The sequence below is a fragment of the Haemaphysalis longicornis genome, unplaced genomic scaffold, assembly GCF_048455015.1.
Source record: "Haemaphysalis longicornis isolate Haplotype H1 unplaced genomic scaffold, Haemaphysalis longicornis Haplotype H1 scaffold_3, whole genome shotgun sequence".
Lineage (NCBI taxonomy): Eukaryota > Metazoa > Arthropoda > Arachnida > Ixodida > Ixodidae > Haemaphysalis > Haemaphysalis longicornis.
The window spans coordinates 176,998,423-177,026,420 of record NW_027526335.1 but is presented as its reverse complement, the minus strand read 5'-3'; the positions used below and the strand labels follow the sequence as shown (position 1 = coordinate 177,026,420).

The following is a 27,998-nucleotide window of genomic DNA, read 5'->3' as shown; positions in this document are numbered from 1 at the left end:
CTCGATCACAAGTTCACATTCGTACCACACAATAAAGGACTAAAAGTAAAATGCCTGTAAAGCATGAACATTTTAAAGGTACTATCTCATCAGTCCTGGGGGACGGATACAAAATGTCTGCGGGCACTTCTTGATAGTGTTGTTAGGTCATTAATAGACTACGCCTGCATTTTATATTAGTCGGCAACCAACATAGCACTCAAAATATTTGACCCAGTATACAACATGGGGCTTCGTTTGGCCACAGGTGCATATCGAACGAGACCTATTTCATCCCATCATGTCGAATCAAATCAGTGGTGTCTAGGGTACCAGCGCGCCTACACGGCTTTGATGTATGCCGAAAAGTTCACTTCTCTGAAGGAACACCCTCTAAATGCCATAATAACAGTTACACAACTGATCATCTCTTTGAAAACCAACCATCCACAGCTCCAACTTTTACGCTGGCAGTGTCACACCTCGTCAGGGAGTTGAAAGTTCCTCTTACTGATGTCTACTGTACATCTGTTTATGACTTGGTCGCTCCGTAGGACACTTTTCCAACTCCGTGGGACACTTTCCCACCTGTGAGTGGAATGTAATTAACAACGCCTATGGCAGCGACCATTTCCCCGTGAGACTACTAGCTATACGCAATAAGTCCCATGACACCGATTCACTTCGAACTTTTAAACAACATGCGGCTGACTGGAAAACATTCAAAGAACTTTCCAGACTAACCCCTTCGCTAGTAAGTCATTTAGATGTTGAAGCAGCAAGTTCACTTATTACGGCCAATATTCTTGACTGTGCTCAAAAAAGCATTCCAGAGACCACTCCTAAAACCCTCCCCAAACCTAGACTATTGTGAAATGAGGAGTGCAAGCATGCACGTTCCGAACAGAATAAAGCATGGACACTCTTACGCCGCTATCACACGGCAGACAACCTGCTCAAGTTTAAACGGGCAAAAGCCAAAGGAACGTGGACACGGCGCTTAGCAAAAAACGAAAGTTGGACAAGGTTTATATCGTGTATCAACTCTTACAGACTCTCGCGAAGTACGGACTAGAATAAAGAAACTAAAAGGCTACAAGACCAGCTTTAATCTCCTTGTAAGTAGTGTGGGTAACAGAATAAAAGGCCAAGCAGACGTTCTCTTCCAACATTTTGAACACGTATTCGGTTCCACCCATTCCACACACACATTTTTAGACCATAAGAAAGCAGCTGAGCGCCAGCCCCTTTGTGGGAACAAACGCTCAAATGAGGGATACAATGCCCCACTTAAAATGCCTGAACTTATGACTGCACTGTTCACATGTGGGAAGTCAGCCCCTGGAGCTGACAGAATTAGCTATGAAATGATGAGGCACTTACACAATGACACACTTGACACAATACTCTCTCTTTAACAAAATAGGTCAGAAAGGCCGCTTTTAAAGAGCATGGAAAGAGGCAATCGTTGTACCTCTTCTAAAGGAAGGTAAAGAACCCTGTTTTGCTGCTAGTTACAGGCCTATTGCTCTGACCAGCTGTTTATGTAAGCTCTTTGAAAAAATGATAAACCGGAGACTTTTTTACTTTCTGGAGTTTCACTGTGTTCCAGACAAAAATCAGGCAGGGTTTAGATCTGGGACATCAACTACAGATAATCTGGTTGCGTTTGAATCATATGTTAGAGACGCTTTTGACCATAAACAGCACTGCTTCTCTGTGTTCTTTGAGATGGAGAAAGCCTACAATAGAACGTGGCGATATGGTATTGTATTGCACGTGCAGTCGTTTGGCCTTAGTGGCAATATACTCAATGTTATAAAGATTATGTCTGACCGCACATTTCGTGTCCGCGTGGGGACTACGCTGTCTAGAACATATATTCAAGAAAATGGCGTACGCCAGGGAGGCGTGCTGAGCTGTTCACTGTTCATTGTTAAAATGAGTTCGCTTAAAACTGTGCTCCCTCGAACTGTTTCATACTCTGCCTACGTTGACGATATCTAAGTCAGCTTTAAATCTTGTAATCTATCGATATGTGAACGTCATATCCAATTAACAGTCAACAGGCTGGTTACATGGGTTTGAAAAAAATGGGTTTCAGTTCAACGCTGATAAAAGTGCTGTTGTTGTCTTCTCTAGGATACGCGGTCTTCAACCTCTTCCTTATGTCACGTTAGGTCAGCCCATACCAGCGAGAAAGGAAAACAGGTTTCTGGGTATTTTGCTCGACCATAAGCTCACATTCATACCACATATTAAATTACTAAAAGTAAAATGCTTGATAACCATGAACACTTTAAAGGTACTGTCTGATCAGTACTGGGGAACAGATACAAAATGTCTACTGGCACTTCTTAATAGTGTTGTTAGGTGAAGAATAGACTACGCCTGCATTGTATACCAGTCTGCAACCAAAACAGCACTCAAAATGTTGGACCCAGTATACAACTTGGGGCTTCGCTTGGCCACAGGGGCATATCGAACAAGTCCTATTCCATCCCTTCATGTCGAATCAAACCAGTGGTCTCCAGGGTACCAGCGCGCCTACACTGCTCTGATGTATGCCGCAAAGATGACTTCTTTGAAGGAACACCCTCTGAATACCATAATGAAAAATAACACAACTGATCATCTCTTTGAAAACCGACCATCCATAGCTCCACCTTTCCCGCTGGCAGTTTCACACCTCGTCAGTGAGTTCCAAGTTCCTCTCACTGATGTCTACTGTACCTCAGTTTATGATTTGGTCGCTCCGAGGGACACTTTCCCAATTCACTGTGACATGTCCTTTAGAGAAATACATAAGAAAAATGTACCAAACTTTCTCATCACTCAGCATTTTCTGTTCCTCCAAGACAAATACAAGGCAGCTGAATTTTACACAGATGCGTCAAAAACTACTACAGCCGTATCCTGTGCTGCAAATGCCCCCCTACTTAATATGACCAAAACAATGAACACGAACACAAGTATATTCACTGCAGAGGTGTATGGTATTCTACTGGCATTAAACCACATTCTTCAAAACAAAATTAATAACTCAGTTATATACACGGGCTCTGAGTGTCGTCTCAAATCTTTCATCTCGGAAGGTCAGTAAAAACCCTACTTTTAATTGTGTTTTAAGAGCTCTCTACCGAGCTTATGGCCTGAAGCTCGTTGTCACAGTCTGCTGGGTTCCTGGCCACTGCGGCACTGCTGGAAATGAAGCTGCTGACCGTAGTGCCGCAGGTGACGCCCTTCGAAGCAGCATAGACATAAACGAGGTCCCATATCAAGATCTGACACCTTTTGTAGAAGGAAGCTGCGGGACCACTGGCAGCAGCAATCGGACAGAGAAGTAGAGAATAAGCCACATATCGTGAAACCTAAAATAGAAAAGCCTCCTTCTGAAAAACATAACAGATTTGTAGAGGTAGCATCATGCAGATTAGGAATTGGCCACACACACATCACACATCTATACCTTTTAACAGACGCAAACAAGCCACAGTGCCATCGATGGGGGGTCAGATTTCTGTCCTTTATGTGCTTATTGAGTGTGAAATGTGCATCATTGAAAGGAAACGTCATTTTAATGAAGCTTACACATATAACATTCCCTTGCACCTTGCAATATTTTTATCAGACCATGGAATGTTCTCTTACAAAAAAGTTTTAGTTACCTAGCAGATGTAGACTTTTTAAAACACACATGATATAGCCCATAACCTCACCTGTGTTCATTACGTGTTTTAAAACGGTGGTGGAACATGAGGATTTACAGCTTGGGTGCTCGCACTCACTGTTTTAATATGACCGTATACACCATTTGTCTTAGTATACTCACTATGCTTTAATTATGGCCCCATACACCAACCCCCTGAGAAAAGATTTAAACTAGTGCATCCTTTACAAATCCGTCTCATCTCTTTCATTATTGTCATGACGCTCTTGCCTTTGTTGGCCTTGCGCCATTAGACCCGAAATCACCATCATCAAATAAATCTCGGGCCCGCCACCACAGTGCGCCTCATCGCGTGCGTTAAGTCGGCGCCAAACCCTTCAATCGATCGATCAATCGAACAACAGGAATTTTGCCTGTAAACCTTTACCTATTTTAGGTCGCCAATTTTATGCAGCGGCTGGTAATAAGTTTTATTGCAGGACTACATAAAATATCAACGAGTTTGGGCATCGGATTTCTGGGACTGCTTGGTTATTTGAGCAGATATACGGTCATTGGAGGGTGGCAAAGATCTTCGCTGGCAGTATTATGCTTTCCGGTCTTCAACTGCTGCTTCTACGCGAATTTGTGAAAAACCAAGCGCAAGAGCTTGTCAACTGTAGTTTTTACAGCTAATGTAACAGCGAAGTGGTAAGCAGAATAGACATTATTGACCGCAGAAAGAAATGAAAAGTTTTAGCTCTATTGTACTACGGCCTGTTCAAACACGATTGGTTTGTTATGTTAAATAAAACTTTAAGTAAACAACTTGCTTGAATACATTGAATGGGATTTCAAATGTTTTTGCAGGGTTGCTGGGAAATGGCTGCTCCTACCTGTGGAAAGTGTATAAGTAAGTAGTCTCTTTAAAACTTTACATTATGGTCAAAGAAAAACGCAGAATGCAGATCTGAAACGAAAATATATTTCAAGTTTCAGTATTGCTAGTGAATGCGTATAGATTTTGTACCTGTTAAACATTGGGCATCTGAAAAGAGGTGTAATAACGCACAATATAAATCTCAGCAGTTACTGTTTATAACATTTCGATATCGTCAACCGCACCGGTGGGGATCTGGCACCGGCATGGCTGTCAGTCACTCACGGCTCGTCTTTCTTCAGGTTACGCAGATGGTGGCAATTTTCCTTGGTTTTGGAGCCACAACGTGTCCTATCTTCGATGACGGCACAAACCAGGATATCTGCTCGGCTTTTCAACTGCTGTCGAATTGCTTTTCACCGCTGGGTATGGTAGCGCTGCGTCCGGCTACCATTATTTCGTCTGGAAACCTGGGACACTACAGGACGGCGACGGGACACTTATGCGACTACTGCAACCACCCACCTTGGGATCTGGCACCGGCATGGCTATTAGTCACTCACCGCTTGTCTTTCTTCAGGTTGCGCAGATGGTGGCAATTTTCCTTGGTTCTGGAGCAACAACGTGTCCTATCTTCGATGACAGCACAAACCCGGAAATCTGTTTGGCTTTTCAACTGCTGTCGTATTGCTCCTCGCCGCTGGATGTGCTAGCGCTGCCCGCACCATCCGGCTACAATTACTTCGTCTGGCAACCCGGGACACTACAGGACGGCGCAGGGCTACTTAGGCGACTACTGCAACAACCCACCTTGGGATCTGGCACCGCCATGGCTGTCAGACACTCACGGCTCGTCTTTCTTTAGGTTGGTTATTCTTATCGCGTTGTTAACGGAAAGCCGTTTAAAAAAATTGGTTCCAGATCCCAACTCGCTGTCGACTACGACTGCTCAAAATATTCTCCTGCTGGGTACAAAATTTTTGTCATGCGTGCGGGTTGCTCGTATGTTGCTGCTTCTTTCGGGAGATGTAGAACAAACCCCGGGCCTTCTGACACCCGACCAGGAAAAAGATGTTCAATGTCATCATGACACTACCCTCAATGCAACAACAGACTGAAATTCTTTCGGGCATTCGTTCCATTCGAGCCGACCAACAAGCACTCGAACAAAAGCTATCGAAACTGGCAGAAAAGGTCAGGCTCGTGGAAGAAAACGTATCCCCTTTAGAGGATGACGTAACGCAACTACTCGCACAAAATGAATATCTTGCTGATAGCTGCGCCAAACTGCGGGACTCGCATGAGGACATATATAGCAGATCTAGAAAAAACAATTTGGCAGTTTATGGCTTTCAAGATACTGTAAATGAAACGTGGGCTCAGTCAGAGGCTCGTGTGATTTCCTTTTGCCCCGAAAAAATAAACGTGGCAATCAGCGCTGCTGCCATTGAAAGGCCTGGGGCGCTACACAGCGGCAAAGGCAACGCCCATAATTCTGAGGTTTTTGTCATTTAATGATAAAAAATGTGTACTTTCTGCTGTCGCAAAGCTGAAAGGAACTGAGTTTGGGGTTAGTTGAGGACTGTTCCAGTAAAGTGTGATTGGAAAGGAAGAAGCTGATTCAGTTCGCCAAAGAATGAAGCAGAATACAAGTTGCGATATAATTACCTTAAAATAGGCAACCAATTTTTTTGTATGTAATGCTGAAACTGACACCAGGACCAGGGATACTCGATAGCCACTGCCGAACGCAGCTTACCATAAAAATGAACCATCGGGCAAACGCCATATCGTCTGTTTTGTAGTAAACTGCAGAAGCCTCAAAAATAAAAGTATATTTGCTCACTTCGTTGATAGAATTAACAAATCCACACGTAGTCATTGGCACAAAATCATGGCTAGACGACACAATCAGCGACAGCGAAATGTTTCCCCCTGGCTATACCCTATATAGGAAAGACCGAAATTGCCATTTCTTCTCATTCATGATAGCAAAGATAGCAATTCTATAAGCGTCGAAACCGACTCGTGCGAAACTGTCTGGTGTAAAATGTTGCTAGAAAACGATTCTTTCGCTGCCATTGACTCATTTTATAAGCCGCCCGGTTAAGAACGGCCCATCCTCTTTCAGTTGAGCAACGTTTTATTAAGTTTGCTAACAATGCACGTAATTCCCGGAAGCGATTTTAACTTCCTAGATGTAGAATGGAAGTCCTTTAAACCCGTTCTAAACACAACGGCTTTCCTATAAACTGCCTTTAGGGAGATGATTAATGCCCACTCATTACTGAATTTGTGGAAACGCCAACACGAATAGGTGGTGACAGTGAAGACATACTTGATTTTTCTGCAGTGAACAGGATCTTGTATCCTCTGTTGTCCCAGTCTCTGGTAGCAGCGACTATGACGTTGTTGTCACTAAAATGTCTTGTAGTGCTAAGGCCACCACGCTGAGGCACCGGGAAAGTGTTCTCTTAAGAAAAAGGTGTTTACTCATCACTGTCGCGTGAACTAAATGCCTTTTTTCCTGACTTCCAATCGCATAGTTTATCGTAAGACATGAATGCGCAGTGGAATTTCTTCAAAACAAAGATACTGTCCTTGACCCAAACTTTCATTCCTTCGCGTATCATTTCCGGCAAGCGACGCAATGATAAGCCATTGCTCAATAGGAAACTCCGATCAAAGATATATAGAAAGAATCGGTTGTGTATCAAGTATTGCCGCGTGCCTGAGCCTGCGTTGCTTTCAGAAATGAAGGAGACAGCCAAATTGATGACAAAAGCAATGCCCAGACCACTAGAAATGTACGTTTGCGATCTAGGCGAGAAACTTAAAATCAACACTAAGGAAGTGTGGAAAAACATGAAAAATATAAATAATTCTGAATCTGCTATTCCTGACATCATGGCCGGGATAAACTACCAGTCTAACACGAAAGAAAAAGCTGAGGGTTTTAATACATACTTTCAGTCAGTGTTCTCCCAGCCAGTTAACACACGTAGTGTATGCCAGAATGTTGGCGCGCTCCCGCACAAGAACGAGATAAAAAGTTCGGAACGCGGCGTTGTGCTCTTGTTGGAAAAAAATAAATGGTCATTCTGCTCCTGTTCCTGATTGTATATCCAACTTCGTCTTGAAAAACGGCGCAGGGTGTATCGCCCCTTTTTTAACACTCATGTACAAAACGTCTGTTCAACAATGCGTTTTACCAGCTGATTGGGAAAATGCCAACGTAACTCCAATATATAAAAGCGGGGATAAAACAAAAAAAGTTCCGCTACAGGCGTGTTTCTTTGACAAGCGCGTGCTGCAAGACACTGGAGCATATCATTTACACATACCTAATAAATCATCTACAAAATAATAGCTTCTTTTACCCATTGCAGCACGGTTTAAGGGCGGGTTTTTCGTGCGATACACAACTGGTCGAGATTACCCACGACATTTCAGCTCAGCCCTTCAGGTTGTCTGCCTATTTCTGGATTTCCAGAAGGCATTTGATTCCGTGTCACATGTGTTGTTGTTGCAAAAGCTTCGTTGTCTTGGCATACCCAATGCCCTTCTCATGTGAATCGAAGCGTACCTTTTTGAAAGACAGCAGCGCGTGATTCTTGATGGTGTGTGCTCAAGCGTCGGTGTATTTTCAGAAAGCCGCAAGGGTTTGTTTAGGGGCCCCTGCTTTCTGACAATACCTCCAGCCGTGTTCTATTGTACGCTGATGATTGCTGCATTCACGGTAACATTACATGTGAAGCGCACACCGTTCAATTGCAGAATGATCTGAACTCTGTGGTTTCTTGGTGTGATTCATGGAGAATGACATTAAATCTGTCGAAGTGTAAATTGGTGAGATTTACGAACAAAAAACAGCCTCGGATTTCACATTACGTCATGGCCAGGACTACTTTGCCTGTTGCAGCAGAATATAAAGATCTAGGGATCATTTTTCTGGCAACCTTTCTTGGAACGCTCATATTAATTACTTTGAATTAAATAACTTTGAGGGTTGGCCGCGTTTTAAATTTTTTGAGGCGCAATTTAGCAGGCAGCAACTAAGTTGAAAGAAACACTATACATGTCAAATGGGCGTTTCGTATTAGAATATGCTTGCAGTGCCTGGGACCCCTCAACAAAATCAAATATAAAAGCCCTAGAGCATGTATAGGCGCGAGCACCACGCTTTGTGGCAAGCAATTATAACTTCACCGTAAGATCAGCCGACATTCATTCAGGATTACTATGGCTTCTGCTAGCTGACCGGTGAAAATACCCAAGGCTGTCCCTATTTTACAACATATTCATGAACGGAACCAGCATATACAAGGAACAGTATATAAGGCAACCTACCTATGTGTCATTCCATACTGACCATTTTTAAAACTGCGTGAATACGTGTCCAGTATCAACGCATTCAAGTACGATTTTTTTCCAAGGACCACGCATGAGTGGAACGGCTTTGCCAGAGGAAATTGTCTGTGCGCCTCGCTGATCTTTTTTTAGAAATTTGAACAATTGTTTGTGGAACTAATCATTACTGTCATTCTTGATGCGCTCCGTACTTGTTTTTTATTTTATTGCCCTGTGTAACTGATAGCACACTTTTCTTTTTGCGTTTTTGCTTTGTATTTACGATGCGATGCCTTATTTGTGACAGTGTAAACCAACACTTTGTTGTTTCAACCATACATCCTTTTAACCACAACCATTTTTATTGTTATATCAACTGTACTGTATTCGTTTACTTATTCTCCCCCCTACAATCATGCCCGTGAGGGGGATGTGAGTACCTGTATAAATAAATAAAATATATAAAGCAGGCGTATCGTTTACCATCCCTTACTTCAATGAAACGTGGCAATAGTACCCGACGGGCAATAATGTCACAAAGAGTAGCAAGTGAGCGTTTGTGCAGTAAAAATCACATGGTTTCGATACTTAATTCTATGTTAAAGGGGCCTTGCAGGCAAAATACAACTTTGTTTTGTTTTTTTCAAAGATTTGGTGTTTTATAGTGCCCTGAGCTCTTTCACCGGCATCAAGTGATGCTTTACTTACTAAGAAATCAACCAATTTATGTTGAACTTCTAATTCTTCCGCCTGATCTTGTTTCGTGACGTCTCTTGTGCTGTCACATGGACGGGTTTTCAAGTGCACGTTTCAGACTGCAGTGAACTGCGGAGCCTTCTTTATCATCAGTCCTACTAGATGGTGCCACCATACTGCTTCTCACCGCTATTCGCCTTTGCTTTGTTTTTGAACGTACTTGGCCTGTTTTTGCTACGTTAGGTAGAAACCGTTTAATGAAACACGGGGTATGTTAGAGAAATAGGGTCACGTAAGACAATGACGCTTACGCAAGCCTGTCCGTGTTGCATAAGACAACCCCAAAGCGCCGCACTGCTGTGCACCTATAACAAGCGCAGTGCGCAGAGTACCAAAGCAGCACTCAGTAATACTGTTTTATGAGCACTTTCATAACTTCCATTGTTTCACTACACTGTCCTTACAGGTTTATAAGGAATATGATTACACTTGAGCGGAAATAGCTTGTTCTTCAAGCTTATAAACCCTGCCTAACTTGCGTTTGATTTTGCCGTCCTCAGCAAATAATACGGCGGTGCATATGGTCTCATATTTTCTATTGCTTTAAATGAGTGATTAGCATGGCCATTTCCTTCGTTCTTATTAAAATAGCTTATTTGAGCGAAGTTTACGTTAAAAGTAGTGTCAGTGTGATTCTAACGAGGCAATCGTTCTAATGATCCAAAGTTGTGTTTTGTCTGCATGGCCCCTTGAAGCAGTTCTCCGTGAAAATTTCAGCATTGTTTAGAGCGGAAGATAATGTAATCGTTTTACAGAAATTTTCATCGCTACAAATTTTACTAAGAAGGGCTTTATAGTGTGCATGGATGAGTTCTGTCGCCCTGCGCGAAATGACCGTCCTTTACTCGCCATCATTATATAGTTACGTAGCTCACTTGTGAAGAATATAATATGACCGCACTGTCTTTTCTCTAAAGAGTGTTTTGTTTTCAATGAAAGGCTATATGGAATGCTGCCGCGGAAGGAGCATGTGCAATTCGAGCTACTCCAAAGCTGTTGCAGTAAAAATATCATTGCATTTGCTGCTTGCTGACTACTCTTTATGGGCATCGCAATGCGCACACATAGAAGCCCGTCCAGGTCAACGAGTGGTGCGAGGACCCGATTGGTGGGGCGGAGATGAAGACGGTGGCATCCATCACGTGGGCACCGTAGTCAGCGTTTTTGATCCTGAGAGAAGGACCGGTTATGCCAGCCACCCCGTCCAAGTCAAATGGGATGCCGGACCATTGAATTGCTACAGGGCCTGCTGCACGTCCCGCACGTGTGACCTGCGACTCATCGACGCCGGTCCCTCGGGCAAGTACCAATCGTCTGTTTTAACAAATACCCTCTCGAATTTATGCCATTCAGTTTAAATTTACGCCATCCAATTGCTGTGGCATGCTGTTGGCTCTTTCTGCTGTGTTGTAAGGACACAAACCTTTCTTCGCACATCAAGATGACCCTATCAGGGAACGTACTGATCGAGAGAAAAATTAGCCGTGTATTTGCTTGTTTAGCTGCATGTGGCACCCGACAGTGATAGCATTTCGTACACCGCTGCCACATTCCATCTCCTTCGCTCTTCTTACACTGCATTTCTCAATTTCCTCTCCTACCTCTGTAGCTGCCTTTTCCTTTCTTTTCATTTCTATACCTTCTCCCTCCTTTGATATTTTTCCTACCTCTTCCTTTCTCCCTCTCATCTCCTTTCTTTTCATTTCTATACCTTCTCCCTCGTTTGATTTTTTTCCTACCTCTTGCTTTCCCCCTCTCATCTCCTTTCTTCTTCTAAATTCGTTTTCATTCAAAGACCATCACTACTACCCCTCTTTTCCCTCTGCCACGCACCTGAATCCTGATATTTTTTCACCGACGTCCACTCGTCCACTTCTACCCTGCTATTTCCTACCCTTTATGGCTCTGTCTGTTTCTGCTACAGTTGTACACACTGTGCTCCATCAGAACATGGAGCGCCACACCTTCTTTGAAAGGGGGCGGTCAGCGCGCAATGTCATAGAGGCTCACTCCGGCCGCTGCGGGAAGCGACCAACGGGAACAGTAGGCACGGGCCGTCCAGTGGATTTCGGCTGTCCTCGAAAAGCATCGCCCGAGCGAAAGCGCCAGGTGCTCGCTACCGCCCCAGCACAGGGGCAGGCGCGGGTGCCAGAAGGCGGGAGTACTGAGGGCTGCTCGCCGAGTAAAGGACACCACGCCGAGATAATGTGTGGCCGCATCGCAATGACCCTCCCCTCGTGGGGCTAGGATAGTCGTCCGCCGGATGATCAAATAGTCTTTTCGCTCACTCGCTCACTCACTCCGGCCTACAATGCCTCCGGAATAAAATTTTCATTCACTGTGCGGAGACCCTCAAAGAAGTGATTAGACCTCTACGTCAGAACTATATGGCCCACCGAATAAAACGTGACGGCACATTAGTTTCGGAAGACCACGGACCCCATGGTTGTGCGGTGGATACCTGGTCACTTAACACGAGGATGTGGGTTCGATTCCTGGCCGCGGCGGCCGCTTTTGTGGTGGAGGCGAAAAGCAAAAACGCCCAGGTGTACGAGATTTCGGTGCACGTTAAAGTGCACTAGAAAGTGTACGAGATTTCGGTGCACTAGCGCTTGACGACAGCGCTGGGGAATTTTCTTTTGATAAGGCCGCTGCGCGAGGTGTGGACTCAACGGTCGCCGCGAGGCTCGCGCTCATGAGTGCTCGGCATTTCCTCGCTCCTCAGGGTTTTTGGCAGTTTTTTTTATAAAATTACTGCACGTAGAAGCGATGGCCGGCGGACGCCGCGAGGCACGCTCTTGCGAGCGTTCGCAATTTATAGGAATTTTTTCCTTGAATGGTTTCTTTACTGCTGGACAACAACAGCCCCGCTGTTAAAACATCGACGGAAACGTCAGGCTGGTTTTTCGCTCAACCTGAACGTCCGCAGCAAGCCTGACCTCCGTCTAAAAAACTTCCAGGGCAAGCATACAAGGACGAGTTTAGTGTATGTTCAAGATTTCAGCGCCCGTTAAACATCCCTAGGTGGTCAAAATTGATCCGGAGCCCTCCAATAAGGCGCGCCTCATCGCCTACTGTGCCTGGGCGCGTTACACCCTAAAATCAATATCTTAGGCGTTTGCAGATCAACTTCCCAAACAGACCGATAAATTTAGACGCGACCTAATTAGGGCTCATCCCCCACGGATACCCGAGGTGCAGTCATGGGGAATTTCTGATGAACGCGAGCTGGTCTTTTCCACAAAAAAACTGCCTATAGCCATCACACTGGGGTTCTGCAGATCTCTCTCCATCTTTTGAGGAGGAACTGCGCACAAACCCATACGGAATGCCTTCCACGATATCATACAAAGTATCATACGTATCATACCACGATATCATACACGATATCATATTTATGTGGTCCAATGAGTCCACATTCCAATAACTTCAATGAAGATACACCAAACTGGAACACCTTGAAATAATTATATAAACAACACCACACACAACCCAGCTACAGATGCAGGAAGGAGTCAAGCTCATCACGGCGCATGCCGTCAATGCAACAGCAAGGTAATAGGATTCCGGTGCCCCGTGCAAACCAACGAGGCCCTGGTCCAACGACGACTCTAGGCGGGCACGAGAGACCCTGAACAAGGTGTGCGGTCTCCATCGCCGATAACCCACGTCGTAGAAGAAACGGGCAAACGCATTTTGGAAGCGTGCCCGGCGGGAGGCAAAAAGGGGTACTTTCCGCGCCGTCCTCACATCCTTCAGCTCATACAGACATTCTGGACGCGAACACGGGAACTCAAAGGGCAACAGACACATAGCCGGTACCTGGTAAGCGCAACAAGGGACACACTTGAGAACCTGGCTAGCACACTTGACAAAACTTCCAACAGGTGTTCAGCCCTATACACTACACAAACACATTCATAAAAAAAACATCTTGCTTAAAGACATCTTTACATGATAATAAGTCAAATAGTTCTCATAAACCTCATTTCCACTCCATGGTCTGGGGAAAGCTCTCAGTACTTGCAAGACCTCAGCTCTGGGGACAGGTGTTGCGCAGGCAATGACACACCTACACGCAGACATTCTTGAAACACTCCTACACCTATATGATATACGGCGTTCGCTGCTTCTTCCACGTTCTTGGAGGTAGGCCATAGTATTGGATGTTTTGGTGGAGGGAAATGTTTTACGGCCGGCCACCGCGGCGCCGCAACTGCGCACCTTGAGAAAGAGAAAAATGCTGAGGGTAATTCACTACGTCTTTCCTGCATCCCGTGTAGGCGTTTGTATGCCTAACCACACAGCGACCAAAACTTTGGCCACCGCTGTTCACCTTTCTGCAGAGCTGGGAAAGCTTGTTGGGGGCGGAGAACATCACTCTTACGCCACACTTTCTTCCCGTTTTCATCAGCTTGTGGGAAACACCATGCAGGTATGGAATGATGGCCATTCCTTCGTTTTCTCTGTTCGGGTTCTTCTCCGTCCTACCCTCGCGGATTTCATTTAGAAAAATTCCGGAAAGGCTCTTGATTAGACAGTCCGGGAAGCCCGCTATCTTCACTCGTGATTCTTGCTCTTTGAAGCTCTCTGGGACAAGGTGGTGGCAACGTTTCTGAAGAGCATTCCGCAAGGCACCTTGAGCAATTCCGCACTTGACCACCTTTGAATGAGCCGACCGGAATGGCAGTAGGCTTTTCTGCGAACGGGTGGAGTACTGCCAACAGACGTGTTGTGCGTGAAGGCGGAGCTTCAAGTCCAAGGAACGAAGCTCTGAGTTGAGCGGAAGTTCTCTCGCTAATACCAGCCCGCTCAAGGCCGATTCGAAGTTGCCACAAATATGGTCAACCTTTGCCTCAGCCGTCACACCTCCCGGACACTCGTACATGACCAAGAAATTGTCGACGTACCTAAAAACCTTGGTGACTGGGGTGGCACGCTACTCGTCATTCAGCTTCCTATCATAATGAGCACAATTCCATACCTTCAGTTTGAATCGAATGACGGGGTTTTCGAGTTCCAGCATAATTTCGCAGCTGTGAGGTACGCTACAAAGGTCGCTTCTATTACGGAACACGCTTGAACGCCATTAGGAACAATAACACTAGTAATCGCCTCTGAAAATTAACCATATATTCCACTAGCCCTACCTTCGGCAGTGTCACCCATCCTAAAGTACTTCCAAGGTCCTTTTACTGATGTTTACTGTGCCCATATTTATGAGTTTGCGGCTGAGTGCGCCATTTGCCCAATTCATTGTGATATGTCCTTCAGAGGAACCCAAAAAAAAAACCAAACTTTTATACTACTTTGCATATTGTCCTTCAAACACTCATACAAGAAAGCGGAATTCTACGCCGATGCCTGGGAGACTTCTGGATGCAAAACATTCAGTTGCTATCATCTCGGTCTCAGAAACCTGGCTAGGCGATGCTGATAAATCTATACTGTTTTTCCTCATATAATTCAGAGTTCTACTATCGTATGGCGTCGAGTCATGGTGGCTCTGCAACCATTCTTTTATCTTGCGTCAACTACCGACGGCAATCTGATCTACGCCTGAACGTAGTTGACTGTAAATCAGTGTGGATTGAAGTTACTGACCCTGATTTTGCTATTGGCAGTAAAAATGTTTGCCATTTATCGCTCCCCTAATTTAGTGATTGGTAACTTTTGCCTGGAACTTGAGAAATTTTTGTATTCCCTCTCTCACGAAAACAAAACTGTTATTATAGTAGGTGACGTCAACAATAACCTTTTAGCTGTCGGAACCTCCGAGCATACCGATTACAGAATTGCTTCCATGGCTATGGTTTTGTATTTTTGGTTCATCTCCTACTCGTTGTCCTACTACTGGTTCAGGCACTTTAATTGATCATGTTTTAACGAATCCGCTCATCCCACCGTAAGCCTTTTTCATTCAGGTTGACATCCCCGACCACTTCCCAGTTGCCCTCTACTTTCCCTACTCCATTCGCAAGCGCTTATTGCATCATACCAAATCTACCTTCAACAAAGCGAAATTTATCAATTTAGCTAGCAATTCAGGTTGGTCCAGAGTCGCATCTTTACAGGATGCTCAGTCATCTTACACTGAATTCGCGTCAATCATAAATCACCGCATACAATCTTCAAGATATCGTCTCCGAAAAACGATGGCTAACAGTTGGTCTGCTCAAAAGTCTACGACAAAAGGATAACCTTTATCGGAAGACTAAAAAGCAGCCACTCAACAGCGCACTAAAGCAACGGTACAAGAAATATTGTACTGTACCTACGTCAATACTAAAGAAAGCGATGAGAGTACTACGAAAACCAAATCTGTGTCTGGCAGCAATTTCAGAAAGCAATGGCGTTTTTTGAATGAGTTTATGCACAATAGCATCAGCCGGAATATGAAAGCGGAAGTAAATCATGATGGCAAAACCCTCACCCTGTCCGATGATGTAGCAAATGCTTTCAGTATAATTTTTCCTGCCCCACCGAGCTCAGCTGACCCGCCTACTTCAGATTGTTCGCGACTCGTGCCCCAATCATTTTTCTTAGTACCTACTACTCCCATTGAAGTACGTTCCATCATTGTTAATATTGAGAGAGGAAAGCAGGAAAGCAGGCCTAATGCACGGCGGTGTTATTCCGGCGGTCGTTACTCAGCAGCCAGCTGAACCAACGAACTCCGTTGATGATTAGGATCGCGCGAGCCCAGCGATACAATGATGACACCAAACGATGCGTGGGCGAGACGATGCTGATGATAGTGTGTTTGGACACAATAGGGAGAATGATCACTCAAGCAATCAATGTGAAGACAGCGCTCATACTAGTTTCCCCGGCGGCTGAAGCTGCCATCATGGGCGTCAAAGGGAAGATGATCTGCGCCGAAAAGGCTTTAGGCGTGAAACATGGACAGTTTCGATGCCACGGCACCGTCGGTCAGCGACTCCACAAGTGGGAGCAACGACGTAGTTGTCTGGAGATGTTCTCTGTAGTACGGTGTACGGACCAATGAAGCGCGGCATAAACGTTTCATAGAGTCCTGGCGCACGCAGCGGCGTCGAAAGCAGTACCTCATCCCCAGGGTTGAATATAACTTCCCGGCGGTCTGCGTCATAGCGCGACTTGCGGTCATTTTGGCAGGACTCGGTGTTCAATCGTGCGAGGTTTCGGCACTGCGCTAGTCGAGAAACAAATTGGTCGGTGATGTTGGTTGTGGTATCCACGGGAAAGGAAAAGAAAGATGCTTCTAGAATGGACGGTGGGTGGCGGCCGTAGACGAGAAAGAACGGTGAAAATCCGGTGGTGCTTTGAACGGCGGTATTATAGGCGTATGTGACAAAGGTAAGTATGACGTTCCAGTTTCTGTGGTCGGGGTTGATGTAGAGAGAAATCATATCCGAAAGTGTACGGTGAAACCGTTCTGTTAGCCCGTTTGTTTGTGGATGATAGCTCGACGTGGTTTTGTGGGCAGTACAAGCAGCTTGGAGAACTTCCTCAAGGACTGCTGACAGAAAGGTTTGGCCACGATCACTTTAAAGAGTACGAGGTGGTCCATGCCATAAGCAGATGGCTTGCAGAAAGAAATCTGCGACCTCAGAAGCGCAGTCGGTATGTAGATGGGCAGTTTCTGCATACCGTGTCAAGTGATCGACAGCGGTCACAATCCATCGATGACCAGTCGAAGTGAAAGGCAATGGTCCATACAAATTGATGCCCACAACTTCGAATGGGGCAGAAGGACATGGCAGCGGCTGTAGCATAACCGGCAGGGGCTGAGGTCGAGCGTTTACGACGCTGGCACGAAGGGCAGGACGCAACATATTTAGCGACACTTGAGGAAAGGCCTGGTCAAAAGAATCTGCTTTTCATGCGGTCGTAGGTCTTGTAGAAAGCAAGATGGCCAGCTGTGGTATCATAGTGGAAAACCTCCAAGATGTTGGCTGGAAGACAGCGAGGGACGACTGGAACCCATCTGTCTCCGGTAGGACGGTAATTGTGGCGGTAAAGGGCTCCACCAATGGAAAGGCGAAATTTGCTTAGTTGGCGGCGCGTTCGGCTGTTAGGTGGAGATGTTGAACCGCCGAGAAGATCCAGTAATCGTCTGCAGTACGGGTCGGCTCGTTGGAGAGAAACAAGGTTTTGTAGGATATCTTGACCGGCGGTTTGCAAAGGGGCCATGGGCAAGGCGAGCGGAGTTGAAGGCGATGAGTAACTTTGAGACGATGGCTGTGGGCAGTGGGTGGTCGGCTGTGGGCAATGGGAAAAAGCGTCGGCATCACTGTGCTTGCTCCCCGACTTGTAAGTCACAGTGAAGTCATATTCCTGTAGACGGAGTACCCAGCGGCCAAGGCGCCCCGAGAGGTTCCTGAGGGAGGATAACCAACACAGGGCGTGGTGGTCTGTTACCACTGAGAAATGGCGGCCAAACAAGTAAGGACGAAATTTTTGCACTGCCCAAACAACGGCGAGGCAGTCTTTTTCAGTTATGGTGTAGTTCTTCTCAGCGGGAGTCAAAGTGCGGCTTGCATAGGCAACTACTCGCTCCGACGAGGAAACCGTACGCTGAAGAAGGACAGCACCAAGACCGTGACCACTTGCATCGGTGTGAAGAATAGTGGGTGCCGACTCATCGAAGTGGCAGAGGACCGGTCCAGAAGTTAAAGCTTGTTTCAGGGTTTAGAAAGCTTTTTCACAGTTTTGGGTCCTGACGAATGGAGTTCCGGAAGTGAGTAAGTTGTGAAGGGGCGAGGCTATTGCTGCAAAATTTCGGATGAAGCGACGTAAATAGGAAGCAAAGCCCAGAAAACTTCGTAGCTCTTTCTGGCGAAGAGGCCGGGAAAAATTGAGGACCGCATTGATCTTGTCTGGATCCGGGCGTATACCTTCCTTGCTTGCAACATGGCCCAAGACTTTGATTCAGGTACTGGCGAAGCGACATTTCTTGGTGTTCAGCTGTAAACCAAAATTGCCGAGGCAGGTGAGGCCTTCATCCACGTTGAAGGTGTTCAGCGAAAGTGGACGAAAAAATGACTATCATCTAGGTAGCATAGGCAAGTCTTCTACTTCAAGCCACGAAGTACAGTATCGATCATACGCTCAAAGGTGGCCGGAGCGTTGCAAAGTCCAAACGGCATCATGTTGAATTCGTAGAGGCCGTCTGGTGTGGCGAAGGCTGTTTTTTCTTTATCAGCTTCGGCCATGGGAATCAGCCAATATCCTGACCGAAGATCGAGACGTATTCTGCGCCGTGTAACGTGTCGAGAGCGTCGTCAATTCGGGGCATCGGATAGACGTCTTTCCGGATTATTTTGTTAAGCGCTCGGAAGTCCACGCAAAAGCGCACTGAGCCATCTTTCTTCCGGACCAGGACAACAGGCGAAGACCAGGAACTGCCCGAAGGGCGAACAATGTCCCAGTGAAGCATGTCGTCCACATTTTCTTGAATGATTTTGCGTTCTGCGCATGAAACGCGATAAGGACGACGGCGGACGATACAAGGACCCTCTGTTTCTATGCGATGAGTCGCTGCTGATGTTCGTCCAAGAGTGAGGGAATGGCTGTCAAACAACGCCTTGTGCTTGGTAAGGAGGGCGAGTAGTGATTTTTGATTTTCCTTGCTTAGTTCAATGCTGATGGTGGATGTAAGGATCGAAGACGTAATCGCTTGTCCGCAGGCATGCTGGAGTGATGCTATAGGGCAAAGCGCAAGACGGCCAACTTCCTCGTTTAGAATAGAAGCAACCTTAGTGCCTTTAGGAAGCAGAATCGGCTCAAAGGCAATGTTTAGTGCGGCGATGAAAGCTGATCCCTGTGAAAGCGAACGAAACAAGGCGGTACTATAACTCCTTTGCAAGCGAAGTTCCCAGCTTGTATGGCAAACAAGTCGCCATCGGCGATACTGTCACACGTTACGGAAAACACCATTTCTTGGCCGGGACACAAGACACAATTTTCGGTAGAGACCAACCGCGGTACGGAAGGATCGGATACACAGTCCATTCCTGTATCAGTCAGGTGAATCGCAGGCTCGCGGCAGGAAATTACTGCAGACGACGCTGATAAAAAGTCCCAGCCCAAAATAATTTCATGAGAACAGAGAGTCAGCACCGCACAGTGAACGTAATTTGGAGCCGGTCTATGGTAACCCGCCCTGTACAATATCCAGAAGGCCGAATCGCATCACCATTTGCCCCACACAAGGATGGCCCGGCGTAAGGAGTTCTCACCTTCCTCAGACGTGAACATAACTGTGCACTAATAACTGACACACTAGCCCCCGTATCAACAAGTGCCTCAATACGCAAACCTTCAACTTCCACAAAAATAAGTTCCACGGACGTTCAGGAGGAGTTGTGGCGTTTTCGAGCAATGCAGTTTCCCCCCAAAAACTGCAGGTGCTAGTTTTCCGAAGGGTCGTTATTGGGAAGTGAGGTAGGACGAAGAGGGGACAGCGAGCGACGGTAGGGCGAAGGCGATCTGCGTCGGGTTGGCGTGTTACGCTGAGAAAGCTCAGGAGAATTGCGAGGCGGGGAAGAACGCCGATTAGGAGAGACGTATGTGCTTCTACAAGTACCGTAAGCAAAGCGGGCGTTATCCCGCTCATCAGGAGCGTACCCTCGGCGTTCATACTGCTGGCGTCTTCGGCAAAAACGGGAAATGTGGCCTGAATTCCACAGTAGTAGCAAACCGGGCGGTACCGAGGGAAAAGCTGGCGGTCGGGGCGCACATGCGCGTAGTAGGACTGGGCACCCCGAGAGGGGGCAATGGCCGTCAGATGTCCGGGAGCAGTCGAAAGCTGAGGCGAGTCCACGAACAAGGGGTGTTTTGAAGCGGCCTCTGCGTATGTCGTCATGTAAAGGGCAGGAGGAGTCGAATGTGCCGGTGGGTACGCTATCACGGATGCCAGTTCCTTGAATAAATCCCGCAGCGGAGATGGGCTATGGTGGCAGTGATCGCGTTGGAGACACGGTGAGGTACGGGTGCCTAGCTCCTCGCGAATGATTGCGCGTATCAGAGTACGCCGATCTGTGTTCCCATCCAGAGGAGCCGGCTCAGGCTGAAGGCGAAGTGACTGCAACTGATCGAGGCGTTGGCAGGTCTCCCGCACGTCGATGACTGTCAGAGGATTCTGGATAGCGAGGGCGTTAAAGACAAATGAAGCAATGCCCTTCAATGTGCCGCACCTTATCGGCCTCTGGCATGCTTTCGTCCACCCGGCGGCTGAGGGCAAGGACGTCCTCCATGTAAGCCGCATAGGTTTCGTCGGGACGTTGGACGCGAGAACCCAGATCTTGGCGCCATCGACGCGAGCTGACGCGGTGCCGAATGCTTTGCGTAGACGCTGAGTAAAATCAGTCCAGTTCTCGAAGGTTGCCTCGTTGTTGAAGTACCATGTCTTTCCGAACAGGTCTAGGTGGAATGGAACATCGCGCAGTTTAAAAGCATCAACCCACCGATTAAATTGGCTGACGCGATTATACTGGTCGAGCCAATCTTCGACGTCTTCACCCCGAAGACCAGCGAAGGAGGGAGGGTCGCGCTGGTGGCCTGTGATCACCCATGCCGAGGGCGGTGGAGCGCTGTGTTCCGACGCGCTTTATCGCTCGTGGAACGGGAGACGTCGACCCGAACGGAGCTCCAGGGGTGTAGTTGGGAGCTGCAGAGGACGGGGCCGACAAGCACCTCTGCCACTTGAGAGAGGAAAGCAGGCCTAATGCAGGGCGGTGTTTATTACGGCGGTCGTTACTCAGCAGCCAGCCGAACCAACGAACTCCGATGATGATTAGGATCGCGCGAGACCAGCGATACGATGCTGATGATTGTGTGTTTGGACACAATAGGGAAAATGACCGCTCAAGCAATCATTGTGAAGACAGCGCTCACAATATGAAAAATACTAGTGCGGGCGTTGATAATACGCATGCAAGCTACATTAAAGCCATTGTTGACATAATTTCTGATACTTTTGCGCATATCGTTAACCTTGTATTTGAGAAAAGCATTTTCCCAAAGGAACTGAAAAAAGCAAAATATTCCCTGTGTTTAAAAAGGGTGACAGAACCTTGATTTCAAACTTCCGGCCGATCTGAATTAGTCCATTTTTCAGTAAAGTTGTTGAAAAAGTATTCGAACAGTGTTTATCTATTACCTCGAGCAAAAGAATATAGTAACCAAAAGGCAATTCGGTTTTCGTCATGGCTTATCAACCAACCTTGCTCTAATAGCCTTAACTGACAAACGTAAAAAGGAAATCGACCAGGGAAAAATTATAAGGTCTGTGTTCATAGACTTCACAAAATGCTTTGACACGATTACCCCTACCATACTTCTCCATAAGCTTGCTTCATATGGAATAATTGCCCCTCCCCCCCCCTGAAACTGATTCAAAGCTATCTACTTAACAGTGAATAAACTGTTTCTTTATCTGATTTGTTGTCAGATACCAAAATTATTAACATTGCGGTTCCTCAGGGTTCCATTCTTGGGCCGATTTTAATCTTGCTATATATTAACGATCTACCGCACTGCCTGATTCGGGAAATGGAATGCCCATTGTATGCTGATGACACCATAATTTGTACGTACCATTAAAGTACTGAAGCCATAACTGAGAGATTAAACGCTGACCTCCGAGACCGTAACTAGTGGTGCCCAAAAATAATTAAAAAGTAATCCGGCGTAAATTTAATTTGATATTTGGCTCCAGGGTCAAGCACACTGATAGTATTGCTATTATAATCACTTCGCTCCCCATAACAAGTACTGCTCAGAGCTCTTTCCATGGTGTTCAACTAGACAGGCACCTCAAGTGTAATTCCGGTACTGCTGAAGGCTCGGCGTTATTTCAGCTTGCCCACGTTAATTACTCTTTCACAAATTACTGCATATCATCTTGGGGGAACACACACCCGCCTCACCTTGCGTCACTGCAGCATATTCAAAACCAAGCAGCCCGAATAATCACCTTTAGCTCGAGATACACCCATGTAACCCATCTTTCGCGATACCTCAACATCACTCAACCTTCTCCCAATCAGTGAGCTTCTTTTGTACAACTTAGGAATTACCACTCATAACTTACTCAGCCACTCTCACCTTCTTTATGTAATAGGACGAACAAGTCTTACCAACAACACGCGTTTTGCAATGCGAAATAACTTCTTGCTTTCTCCAGTCCGCACAAACTACGGAAAACAGTCGGTTGAATTTAGCATAAGATTGTGGAACAACCTGCCGGTAGCCTTGAAATGTCGGAAGCCACTATCATCTTTTAAGAGATGACTTAAATGTTTCATCCTGAATAGTCCTTCATTTACTCTCACCCTATAAATAAAAGGAAAGCGTATAAAATCCGGGAAACTGTGCCTCCAGTTCACCGACGTGATTTCTGTGTTGCAATTTTATTTTTTAACCATCATAGTGAAAGCATGCTGCCTGATTGATGCCCGTAATGCGTTTATTGTGTAATAATAATTTACAATAATTCCGCTTTCGTGCTTTGTTTTTTTTTAGGAAGGCTTAACAAATCAGCCGAGGCTGTTTTGCCGCAATTAAAGTGTTTGTTTTATATTTTGACACTGTTGATGTCCAGTGACGCGTCTTTTTTTTTTAAACCTCCGCTCTGAAATTTTGGCCCAATCAGTAAGGAACGATCATCTCAATTGTTCATTATATCGTGTCCATTTGGTTTGTGTAAAAATATATATTATATTTCTGCTTATCGCTTCTGACTGCTTATGTTTTACCGTTTTTTATGTACGTTTTAACAAGAGGTCCTCCCACAGTGATAAACTATAGGACCTCTTTCTTTATTCTTTAGCAATGTATGTACTGTATTAGAGATTTCGGCGCACGATAAAGATCCCCAGGTGGTCAAAATTAATCCGGAGCCCTCCACTACGGCACGCCTCATCGCCTGCGTCGCGTCGGCGCGTTAAACCCCACAATCAATCAATCAATCAATCAATCAATCAATCAATGTACTGTATTATATGGCATCTTTTAAAAACTTCCAACTTCAAACTTCAAAATGAATCCGTTTACCAACATGCTGCAGCTGCTGCCCTTGGTGACAGCATCTACATAAAGCTGCTTCCCTATGGAGATCTCAAACTTTACGCGAGACGGAAGCTGCGAGACCACTTGTAACAACCGTGGTATAAAGCAATGGATACTAAATTACACGTCAATAAACATAAAATAGGAAAGCCTTTTGCTTAAAAATATAACAGATCCATAGTAGTGGCCTTATGCAGTCTTGCCCACGCACACATCGCGCATTCATACCTGTTGACTGACAGTAACATCCCACTGTGTCATACATGTGGGGAGCAGCTACCTGTCTCTCACATGGTTTTTGATTGGGAGGTGTGCAAAATAAACGAAACGTTCTTTTAGTTGAGTGTACCCATACATTTTTTGCACTTTTCATTAGTTTTATCAGACCTTCCCATTCTCTCCAACAAAATGTTTTATATTTCCGTGTAGGTATCGACTTCTTAAAGTATTCCGCCCGTAGCCTCATGCGTGTTCTTGACCTCATGCAAAGCATTGGCCGAACCAGATGGTCACATGTTAGGTGCTTATACTCATTATTTTATTTACGACCGTATACCACAATTGTTATAAATTTTAAACTAGTTCCTTTGTTACAAATCTTTTTTAGGCAGTCTCGCCATTATAGTGGGGCCTTCCGCTATTAAATCTAGTATATTTGAGCGTAATTGGTAAAAGAGAACATTCAAAAAACCACAAATACGAAAAATTTACAAAGTTTACAAATTGGAAATAACTAGATCAAACACCTGCATCTTACTCATCGCCTGCATAAAGGAGCACTGAAGCAAAAGAATCGTAAAAAAGAATGCTCAAAACACGAACAAAAATCGCGACAACGGAACGGCACTACAGTACACGTTGAAACTGCAGAAATATTCGTAACCGGCAAAGTGAAGGTGCTTAATTTCTATAATTGTGTATATTTGCATCATTACCCAATAAGAAAAAGCCTAGAACAATAAAATACTTCAAGGTATTTGGCGATGACGAATTTGCGAGCGGAGCTACGAAAATGTGTGGGAAAAACGTGGACTCAGCTGGCACTTGATAGGCGTGGCTCTTAATCTTTGGGAGAGGGTTTCGTTCTGCAGTGGACACAAAGAGACCCATGATGATGATTAAGCAATTCAGCGCCAAGTACTACATTACTAAACTCTCAAAGAAGACACGTAGCATGAAAATGCTACGTATTTTAACAATTCTCTTAATTTTTGCATACTCTTTATCTTTAAACGAACGTGGAGCTTCTTCATTCGTTCTCAAACAAAATCCTCGAAAGAAATCCTTATTAATATGTATCCCTTGGAGTTGAAATATGCCGAATTTCGCTTGTGTAGTGTTTCAATGAGCCCCTCATTCCTGACCATATTATTCTGCAAAAGCATTGCGAGATCTCATTTCTGGCTGGCTTCATGCTGAAAAGTAGCGTAAGAAGGTTTCCTGTAAGTCGTCTGTTTATTACAGTGTGTAGACGGTGGGGTCATGCAAAGGTGGTTAAAAAGGTGTTTTCCTTCACACCGTGTTGCGACAGTGGCGCTGGCCACTTTACTCAAGCGTGGTAAAGATGTGCTAAATATTGTCACCGATGAGGCGATAGATGCCACTGATTGAGTAGTAGGACAGTTGGCTTTATTGCGAGAGCTGGGTAAGGAATGACAGTAGCGTCTGCGTGCTTGCAGTGCGAGTCCAAGCGTCGTCTTCCACCACTGGTCAGACAATGATTATCACAGATTTGGTTTAATGATGATGATGACAGATGAGCTTTGCAGCAGCTCACAACGGCAGCTGACACTGGAGTGACTGGCGAAGTCAGATTCGATGGCGCGCTTACGGTTCGGGCAGTACCCCCTCTTCAAGAGTGCATCGCCCGGATGCGGATGAACATAAAAGGTGTCAGGAGGATGGAGTGACGGCCGCATGCTAACGAGCAAAGTAAGGCTTCAAGCGAACATGAACGACGTGTGGGCGTAAAGGTTGGCGAGATAATGGGCGCGCCAGGTCCGGAAGGACCTCGTAGTTTACGTAAACAATACGGCGCAGTGTCGTGTGTGGACCGAAGTAGCATTTACGAATCTTTTCGCTAAGTCCACGGTGGCGTGCTGGTGTTGAAACCCAAAACTTGTCGCCCTGCTTAGAGCACGTCTTGTCACCGAAAGTCATAACGGGCAGCGTCGACAGACTGCTTAGTGCTGATCCGGATTCTGCCTAAATGCCAAGTCTCCCCTGCGCGCTGAGGTGGAAGTTGGGCATTTTCATGGGTATCTTCTTCGGGCAGTGTGGCGTCTTGAGTGGCAGCATGGCATCCAATATAATTTTCACTCGTCGTCCATGGTAGTTGTCGACAACACTGTTGTTGTCACTTGTTGTCACTTGTCAATTGTTTTCACTTGTCGTCCGGAAAAGGTGGACAACTCCGCTGTCTCTTGGGTGGTGGTGCTATATGCTGTAGCAGCTCGGAATGTCGGCTGCTGATGGAGGCCAGAAAGCAGACGTAGAGCTGCTCTGCAGTTTCTAGACAATACTGTTTATTTTCAAAGATGCGAACCCGAGGGCGTCCCCCGACGAGGGAAAGAAGGGGAACCCCCCTTCCTTCAAAAGAGAGAGGAGAAAGCCCCCCCCCCCCCCCCCCCCACAACCACGACCGTTGAAAAGGGCGGGGGAATGACCCTTCACTAAGCCGGTGGCGACGTCGACAAAACGCGTCTTCCACCAAGGCGCACTGCGCCAAACCGGAGAGAAACGAAAAGGCCGTCTCGCGGGCGCCGCTTGCGCTGGGGTGCCGAGAGGCTTCCGCTACAGAGGCTCCTCCTCTAGATTGCGGAGCGTTTAAATAAAGCCAGCAGTTACCGGCTCAATGGCGAAAAGTCAAAGTGCACTGGTTATCACAGAAATTGTACTTGAGAGGCTGCTTGAACAGTAACCTCAATATGAGCAGGATTGGTGCGGCCGACGGCGACGACTTCTCGTTTGCCCTGTAAGTCGAATGTGATGGTCTTGTTATTACGTCCCAAAACTTTGATAGGGACGTCGCACGGAGGAGTGAGGGGTGGCTTCGTCGCATCGTGTCGCACGAACACATGTGGAGCTGAGCCCATGTCGGGAAAAGTGTAAACCTTTCTGTTGCGGGTGATGCGAGGTGCTGCTGGCCTAAGTAGCGCAATCCATGCGCGAAGCTTCTCGATGGGGTCGGAGGCTGCTGGGGAGCAATGTTTCTGGTCGGAGAAGAATTCTCCCGGGAGGCACGCGGTTGAGCCCTACACCATTTCCGCTGCGCTGAAGCCGAGGTCTTCCTTCACCGTTGAGCGTAGGCCAAGAAGAACAAGCGGGAGCTTTTCCACCTTGTGCTGGCGATCGAGTTTCGCTGTAAGTGCAGCTTTGAGTTGCCTGTGCAAGCGCTCCCGGGGGATCGAGGAAGAAGTGAAGCACCCGAGCAGGGCGACCTGCGCCAAGAGATGCATTGACATGACAGTCTTCGTTGCGGTGTCGTGCCCTGTGTGGGTCTGGTGCGGGGGCTCCTTAAATAGGCTGGGTTGACCATGGCCGGTAATTGTTCGTCAGAGCCGGAGGGGCGAGGAGGCGGCGAAGGCGAGATCTTGTTGGTTGGCCAGGCGCGTTTCCGGGTCATCGGGCGGACTATGGAATGTTGTCACGTTGCAGCAGTGAGGGTCCAGGCAAGCGTCGCGGGCGCAGCTTGCGCTGGGGTGCCGAGAGGCTTCCGCTAGAATGCGATGAATGGGAAGACTTCGTCCCATGTTCGGTGTTTTATTCCAACATACATCACCATCATATCCATAATTGTCCTATTCAGGAGTTGCGTAAGTCCATTTGCTTGCGTAAGGTACGCTGTAATTTTTCAATGAATGGTTTGACCTAACCATAGTATATCTTGCGTAAGTTGGGCTGTGAAGACAGAGGAATGGTCTGTGATTATGGCCTTGGGTGCACCGTGTCTTAAACGATCTGATGGGCAAAGAAGGTTGCAATTTCAGACGTAATTGGAAGGGCTTTGGTTTGAACATATCTAGTAAGGTAGTCTATCGCAATAATTATCCGCCAGTTCTGCAAGCTTCACTACGGGAAAAGACCTAGCAGATCCATACCGACTTGCTGGACCGGAGCCACCGGCTGTTTTATCGGGTGTAGAAATCCGGAGGGCGGGTTGGTGGCCTGTTTCGTCTTCGGCATTCTCGGCATGTTCTGCCACAATGATGCACTATTTGGGAAGGCACGGCATTTTAATACTTTTCTAGTAATTGTTGCAGCGTGCGGCTGTAACCTACGTATCCGGAAGTGGGGTCATCGAGGCAAGCTTGGAAGGCCTCCTGCCGT

The 27,998-nt window shown here is 46.4% G+C and overlaps 1 protein-coding gene across 1 annotated transcript in view; it reads left to right on the top strand.

Moving 5' to 3' along the window:
- The first annotated feature begins 4,498 nt into the window (after positions 1–4,498).
- The window catches only part of LOC144175821 (uncharacterized), a 227,813-nt gene continuing 204,313 nt past the window's right edge, over positions 4,499–27,998 (top strand). The window contains exon 1 of the mRNA XM_077704828.1: positions 4,499–4,541. Coding sequence (XP_077560954.1) covers positions 4,511–4,541 — 31 coding nt within the window. The 5' untranslated portion in view covers positions 4,499–4,510. The remainder of the gene's footprint in view (positions 4,542–27,998) is intronic.